The 8,631-nt window shown below is 37.2% G+C and overlaps 1 protein-coding gene across 1 annotated transcript; it reads left to right on the top strand.

Moving 5' to 3' along the window:
- The first annotated feature begins 7,760 nt into the window (after positions 1-7,760).
- On the top strand, positions 7,761-8,240 carry LOC141700692 (chaperone protein dnaJ 11, chloroplastic-like). The gene has a single exon (XM_074504400.1). The coding sequence runs from the start codon at positions 7,761-7,763 to the stop codon at positions 8,238-8,240; it is 480 nt and encodes a 159-aa protein (XP_074360501.1).
- The last annotated feature ends 391 nt before the right edge of the window (positions 8,241-8,631 follow it).

The following is an 8,631-nucleotide window of genomic DNA, read 5'->3' as shown; positions in this document are numbered from 1 at the left end:
AGTAGAAGAGTCCACTTGGGAATTAGAGTCAGATATGCTTGACAAACATCCTCATTTGTTTAATTAGATCAGATTCTGAGGACATAATCTTTTTAAGGGGGAAAGAATATAACGACTCGTACATTTTTTGTAATATTTAAATGTGTAATTATTAAATAATTAAATAAGTTATGTGTATGGGATCTGTCAGTTGAATATTCTTTTTGTTAATATTTTATTAATTATGTGTGATTATGGGTGTTCGAGGATCGTTGGTGTAATTAGTTGTGGCGTTGTGTTATTTGTTTTATGGTTAAAAGTGGTTATATTCAAGATTTATTTTCATAAATATTTGGGTTGTCTCTAAAATTATTTTTATCGCTTTAAAATATTATTTATTATTTTTAGGAATTTATGAAATTTAGAAATTAATATATTATTGTTTATTTATCTTTAAATGATTTTCTGATTTCATTTAATAGATAAAAGCGGGAATAAACTCCATTGTAATAATTATTTTAAAACTTACGAAAATTTTATTTAACTAGCTTTAGTTAGTTCGGAAATTTCAAAATTCTAGTTGGGATTTATTTCAGATTATATTAGTCGTGTATATCGTTAAACTCATTTGCGGGTCGGATAATACTTTTGTTGCGGGATTTATAAACGAAAAAAAAAAAGAAAAAAAAAACACACACAAACAAACAGCAAATAGGGGGCAAGGGTTTGTTAATCGGGTTTAACCTGATCTCCTCCTCAGTTCATTAGCTCTACTGATGCTATTCAATCTCTCAATTGTTTTCTCTCTCACGCAAATCTCTTCCTCTCCTCTATTCCTTTCGATCCCTGTTCGCGGTCTCATTTTTCGGGCCCCTGTTTCCCGGCCGTCGCTGCCGTTTTCTCTACCGCCACCATCAGTTTGTTCCTTCCCTCTCCGTTTTTCTTCCGTCTCCCTCTCTTCCTCTTTCCTCTTTCTCGATTTCCATTCTTCTTCCCTGTTTATGTGGCTGTTGTGCAAGTGTGTGTATGTTTACCGTGCGTGTGTGTGTTTGTATCTGTGTGTATTGTGTTCTCCGATTTTGATTTTTGCTCTGTCGCCGCCGGGTTGTTTTCCGGCTGGGTGATGGGCGCGTGTTCTTCACGCAACTGGTTTTAATGCCCTGTGTTGCCTTAGTTCGAACGGTGCTAATTATAATTTTATTGTTTAAATTTCTCTTTGCAGGAAAAATTATTTGATTGATTCGTGAAATAAAATAATTTTGGTACGAGAATTATATTATTAATTGATGGAATTTACGTAGGATGCCCGATATTTATGGGAACCCGTAAATTTTATCGCCGTCGGCGATGAGCTTCGGCGAGCCGACGGTGGACTATGATGATTCGATCTGAGTCCTACAATTTAAAATACAAAATACGATCTAAGGTGCGAATTGCGAATAAAATACTATTAAACCATAAAAACACGGCTAATAATTAATAATTATATTTAATTGGTAACTGAGAATTTTGGACTGATATTGATGACTGAAATCGGTGGTTGGGTTTAAATTGCGATTGATTGTAGTTGTGTTTGTTTGGACGTCGGGATGTTCGACGGGTAGTCCGATAAATAAAGGGGTGCTGCCCGATTTTCGGAAAATTAAATTACGGAAATACGAGGCCGTACCCAATGGCTATCGAAACGTCGATCGATTATATGTAACTATTTTGTACAAAACATGATTATGTGTTGCGATGGAATACTTTTCGAAACCGATAACCCTAATTTCGTAAAAGGACAAATATACCTATATTACGAACACGAGCACTGAACCGGCTTTTGAAGACGTGAACCCTAATTGATACGTGTATTATTATATTGAAAATGTTACGAGTTGGGTTTGTTAACATATGGGTAGATTGTTAGCAAGGATAGTCAAGCTTATTCGGACGTCTAATTTAGGGTATTTTGGTTCCTGTAGATTCCAGTTGAAATCCTTAGCATCCCGGTCAGTGCAAAGCCAGTCAGAAATTAGTGTTAAAGCGTATTAAGGCAAGTACCCCTGATCATATCTTTACGGTTCAGTATATATGAATATAATGTTGTCTTATTCTCGTACTGGAACAGAATGATTTAAGTTACGTATTCCCTGGGTTTCAAATTATTTTATTAACTTGTGTTTTGGGGGAAAAGTAACTTCTGAAAATACCTATCTCTAAGCTTTGAATAAAATGGAAATGTTTTGGGAAAATGTGCTGTGTTATAATTGTTTTAACAAGAGATAGGTAAGTGAATTGGAAAACTGGATAAAAATGATCAGATAATTGGATGAGTGTGCGCAGAAGGCCCGTAACGGCCTGGAAGTTAGCGTAAGAGGCGAAGTGGTTGCGCACCCTATTATAACCACCAGCCCAGCGTGACAGAGACCTAGCTAGTCTCTGAGTTCCGGAACAAGTTTCATATGATAGCCTGATCAGCTGTCTCACCAGGAATCATCCAATGCATGTATATCTGAGCAAGCGATTTTGAGGTTCCCGGAAAGGGACAAGTTTTATGGTTCCCGTAAAGGAACAATTAGTTTTATAGGTCCTGCGATGGGACAAATGATTTGGAAATGTAAGTAGCATGCTAAATTTAATCCTGCTATTTACACAACACTATTAATAAAATGTTTAGAGAGCATGCTAGCTATTAAAGATCCAGTTTTAACAGTTTATCAGTTTTTATCTATTTACACTTGTTTTACTTGTTTTCCACTATCAAGTTGTAATTTCTGTTCCTACAATTGTTTATTATAAACTGTTTTAGTTAGTAATCATATAGTGGTACTGCTGAGCGGTTGATCGCTCACTCTTGCAAATGTGTTTGTATATTTTCGCATTGCAGATGCTTAGAGGATGTTGTTGTTTTGCTAAGGGCCAGTTTCCAACTCCTCCTGTGTCGAGCTTCTCTGAATAGGTAGTGTCTGGGAAGTGTGGTCTGTGAGTTGCTATAGAATAATAGTCACAGATGGCAGGTTGTTTTTAATAAGATGGTTTGTAATAAGTGTGTAACCTAAGTTATACTTGAACCTGGAAAAGGTCTTGTGGAAGAGTTGTTTATATTGAAATAAAGTAAGTAGTTGTCTTATAATTATAGTTTCATTTTGTTAGTGACGTCAACTCCTAACCCGGGGTTGAGGCCGTTACAGAAAGGGCTTTCATTACTCAAGAGAATGACTGGGCAGCAGATGGTTTAGATGAAGATGAAGATGTCAGTTATGTCAATCTAGCCCTAATGGCCAAGTCTGATGAGATAGAGACAAGTTCTTCAAGTAATCAAGTAATTACAACAAACCTAGCACATTTATCTAAAGCTGAGTGTAATGATGCAATAAATGACATATCTATTTAATTATATCATTTGCGTGTTACACTTAAGTCACTTACTAAAGAAAATGCTAAACTTAAAGAAAACAATGTGTTTTTAAGTGAAAGGAATAATGCGCTAGAGTCTCAGTTCATTGAATTTGAAAAATTGAGAATTGAGTGTAAGATTGCTAAGGAGGAATTAACTGAGTCCTTGAAGAAAGAAGAAATTTTGAAGAAGCAGCTTGATCGTGAATAGGAAGTGATCAAGGCATGGAAGTCATCTAGAGATGTCCATTCTCAAATCACCAAAGTTCAAGGAATTGAGTCTTTTTGTGATTTAGCCTGGAAGAGAGGCAAAGAGAAGCTAGAATCCAACTTGGTTGAAGGATTGCTGACAGATGTAGACTCGACGGATGATGAGGGTCATCCGTCGGATAATAAAAAGGGTTATCCGTCGAGTGACATAAATCCTCATTCGTCGACTGTGAGCAAACCTGTGAGTAAAGCCAAACTTGCCAAGTTAAATGAGAAATATGGATCAGTTTTCAAGAGTTTTGTTCCAGGAGAAACTAGTCAAGTGAAGAAGGAGAAAAAGGCTAATGTTGGACATATGACTGTCAAGCAGTTGAGTGACAGACTGGAGAAAATTAAGGTTAAAACAGATGCTAAAAAGAAAAATAATAGAAATGATAAAGTAGGAATTAACAAGCATAACAACTACACACCTGATAAATATGCTCCTAGAAAAATCTGTGTCAAGTGTGGTAGTTTAAATCACTTGTCTGTTAATTGCAAAACTGCCATGCCTGCTTCCATATCTGTGCCACCTCATTTTTCCAACATGAATGCCATGCCTTCTATGCCTATGAATGCTATGTCTACACAGAATATGAATGCACAGTTTGCTAATATGTCATTTGCACCTAATCATTACTATGCTGCATTTAGTATGCCACAAATGCCATTTAGCATGCCTTACTGGAATAACATGTTTGCTAATACCATGCCATTTTCTGTTAATCAAAATATGCATGATAATTCTGATGTAATGAATGGTTTCAAAGGTCCAACTCAAATGACTAAGGATGATTCTGATATCCCCAAGTCAAATGAGATCAAACCTAAGAAACAGAAAAAGAAAGCTAACAAGGCAGGACCCAAGGAAACATGGGTACCAAAATTAACTTGATTTGATTTTGACGTGTGCAGGGAAACAGAAAGAATCTATGGTACTTGGATAGTGGTTGTTCAAGACACATGACTGGTGATTCTACCCTGCTCACAGAGTTCAAGGAGAGAGTTGGCCCAAGTATTACTTTTGGAGATGACAGCAAGGGTTATACTGTGGAATATGGCTTGATTTCAAAAGACAATGTCATCATTGAAGAGGTTGCCTTAGTGGATGGTCTCAAGCACAATTTGTTGAGTATCAGTCAGCTTTCTGATAAAGGCAATTCAGTAACCTTCAGCTCAGAAGCCTGTGTTGTGACAAATAAAAGAAGCAACAAAGTGGTTCTCACTGGAGTGAGGAAAGGCCTGACATTTAATAGTATCGTTCATGGGCTGCAACAACAGTGCATTAGAGAATGTTCTAACATGATTAGTGGGATCTCCAGTACCATCATATGCTTTGATGGTGGGCTTCTTAAACTTCCTTGAGATGTGGGCATTCATTATTTCTTCAGTAAATGGCGGAGTCGGATCATCAGGATCTCCTAGGGGCATTAGATCACTTGGGTTACCTCTTGGGACAACAACCCTTTTTGGTATGGGACCATCCAGGTCTATGATTGGAGAAGGATCTCTCCGCCTTGGAGGAAGTGGGGGGTTTTGGGGTCAAGTGCACCTTTAAGTCACGCTTCAGCCTTTGTATCTCAGCTTCGTGAGCCCTGATCATCTCATGTACTTCTTAGGGATTCGTCCCTCGGGTGCTCCTGGAACGCTGATTAGCATCAGGCATCGGTTCCTTACAAGCACGCCTCCTTCTTGGGGCCACATCATCGTCCAAGGATTCAGAGTCACTTTCAGTATAAGGCCCATAGAATTCTTGATCCTCTGGGATGGGAGTCAAACCGCGTATATAATGGGGCGTCTACCCTTGTGCTTCACTCCGGTTGGAGTGCCCACTCCCTCAAACCTCAGGATATAGGGGCATCCCGTAAGGGGGGTTGGTGGTCACAATTGTTGAGTATTCATACCCAACGGGTTGAGGATTCAAATATGCTTGTAACTACTGAAATTGGGGATTCGTCCCTTGAAGAATCGGGGTATTCTTCCCTTGAGGTTGTTCCTCGGTTGCTCCTATCAGAGTTCCTCCTTGAGTCGTGACGTATGTTGAAGGCGGGGGTATCTCCGCCACTGATGAGATTGGTTGAGTTGTCCCGGCCGATGTTCCTTCAGGGGCGTTTTTTCTGCGTCGTGTGTTCACCATGGTTGTTATTATACTTTCCCACAGACTGCACCAAATGTTATGGCTTAAAAACTAGGTCGTATTAATTGCTAGGGTTCGTGAGTTTCGAGGTTTGATTTGAATGCTTTTGTGTTTCGTGACTCAATACGCCTTAACAAGATACATACATACCTTGTTGTATGACAAAGATCAAGTCAAAAAACGTAGTTCCGATTTTAGGGGTGAGACCCCTTATATAGGCATGGGATGCCTTTGAATTATGCTGGGGTTAGGAGACTTGGTGGATAAGTCTCAGATTTAGAGTGGACTTTGGAGTCCTATAATGTAGGAAATTGATTCCTTATCCTATGAGATTTCTTGTAGGCCAATCTTCAAGGAATCATGTCCTTATTTGGACTTTACTTATCAGCTGATATATCCCATATTAATTAATTACGAAATTAATTAATATTCAGGGTTTATGGCCCTTTATAATGGGCTTTATTGTCAGCCCAATCCGGGTATAATTAATGCGATATTAATTACACAATCAAGTTTTATTTTACTCCCTATCACATTTGTATTTTTTCGTGGTTGTATATTTTCATATTCGTATATCAAATTTTCGCACCTAAATAGTAATTCGTATTATTTCGTAGTTTGTTTACGTATCGTGTAGCCAATTTGTTAGGTTTTATATGGAGTGCCAATTTTATTCGTGGCTTCAATTATGTATAAAATTTCTGTTATATAATTATGCATTTTTTTTTGTTATATTCTTGAAGTTAGTAGTTTGGGTCACAAATCATTTAAATGTTTTGTAAAAAAAGTGTAAAAATGGACGTGAAAGGAAAAAAAACATTAAAAATAATATTATTAACTTGGTAGCTGGGGTGCCGACTATTGCTCTAAGATTCGTTCCTAATGTAATTTCCGTGTGCTTGTTTTAAGTGTTGCTCAGTTTTTCATATCGTAATTTTTTTACTTTCAGTGTTCTAGTTTCCTACGTAGTGATGACTTTTTTCTTACATATTACGTCTTACAATAATAAGTATCAGGCTTTTGTTTTAGTTATTAATAATAAAAATTTCAATAATATCTCTAATTTAAGGGGGGGAAATCCCTAAAATTACAGAAAATTAACAATTCAAACGGTGAGCAGCTGCAAATTCAGATGTTAGGCTAAATTTTCAAACGGAGGAAAACTTAAAGAAATAGTAAAAAAAAAATGGTTACTATAAAAGGAAAGAAGTAAAAACAGGTAAAGAAAAGGAAAAGCAACAAAGAAACAAAGATTCTAGAAGCCAAATATCTAACTATAGTCTATAGCCCCTACATGCAAAGAGGGTTACAGTTAGATACATACTTTCTTTTGCATATCTTAAGGGTTTGGTACACTGTGAGGCGTGAGCCAGCACTCAGCAGAGACTGTTAAATTTATATATAAATTCATACTTTTTACATTATACTCCCTCCGTTCTGTTCATAAGTATACATTGGAGGTTTGACTCAGAAATTAAGAAAAAATATAATTTAGTTAAAAAAAATAAGAAAAGTGGATAAAATAATGAGATTGATTATTATTATTTAATGTATAAATTAAATTTAGTAGAAGAAATTAGTAGTTGTAAGTTGAAGTAGTTATTTTTTATATTATAAAACTTTAGTATTTTTGGAACATATACAATTAAGAGGGAAGTTTCAAAAAAGAAGCTGTATAGAATTGGACGAGATAGAGGAAGTACTACATTCATTTAAAATATTACTTACAGTATATTAAAAATATAACTTTCAGTCATTAATTTTATTTTTAATCATTATAAAAAAATAAGTTTAAACATTTTTAAAATCGGAATAAAGAAAAAATCCAAACACGGCGCCAACAGAAACAGGAACAGCCCACTGAACCCGATCCAACTCTCTCACTCACTCACTGGCCCCACACACTTGGATTCTATACTTACACTTCCTTCTGTATCTATATATAAACTAACTCTCCCTGCCCCCTTCTATTTACATTTCACATTTGCCTCCACTTCTCTCAACACTCTTCTACACAATGCTCGGAACCCTAGCTTCTCCGTCATCTCAATTCCTCCATTTCTCCGGTGAATCTCGCCTCTCCGACGCCGGAATATCCACCTCCGACTCTTCAATTTCACTTCCGCGCCGGAGTAATCGCTGCACGGCGGCGCTCAACGCCGTCGCCGATCCTGAACCTTTGGTATCGGTGAGTAATAGGCCGTTAAGTCTCTATGATGTTCTCGGAGTGAATAAAAATGCGTCGCCGGTGGAGATTAAGTCGGCGTATAGGAGCTTAGCGAAGCTTTATCATCCGGATTCTTCAGATTCATCGGACAGTGGAGATTTTATTGAGATACATAAAGCTTATTCGACGCTCTCTGATCCGTCAGCGAGAGCGCTTTACGATCTCTCGCAGCGGGCCAGAGATCGGCGGCCGTTTCGGTACGCGGCGGTGAGTAGTAGTGAGAAAGGATACTATACGCCTAGACGATGGGAAACGGACCAGTGCTGGTAGACCGTAGATGTTACAAAATTAGGCTACAGACACTCCCGTCCTGGTTTCGACTGACCTCAAAACGATCCACTTCCAGTTCTAGTTCTGAATTAACTCCAAACTGTTTAAATATTTTTATGTTTCGAATTTTCGGTATTTTATCATTGGAAATTTCCCGAACAACTCACGCCTCAGAAAACATTAAATATAGTTGTAAACTTTTCAATTTTAATTTTGAGAAAACTAGTTCGATGATAGGCATTTTTAGAATTAGTGTAACTTTAATTTAAAGCCTCGTGGGCAAGCCGTAAAAGCAATAGTTTATATGATGTTATTGTAAATATAGTATCACTTTGGAAGTGGGTGTGTTTTATATATATATATTTTTTTATCACGGTTTTATTAGTGGGGT

Source organism: Apium graveolens, chromosome 2, assembly GCF_009905375.1.
Source record: "Apium graveolens cultivar Ventura chromosome 2, ASM990537v1, whole genome shotgun sequence".
In the NCBI taxonomy this organism is placed as follows: domain Eukaryota; kingdom Viridiplantae; phylum Streptophyta; class Magnoliopsida; order Apiales; family Apiaceae; genus Apium; species Apium graveolens.
Note: the sequence above shows the minus strand (reverse complement) of the source record. Positions and strands in the feature narration are given on the sequence as shown.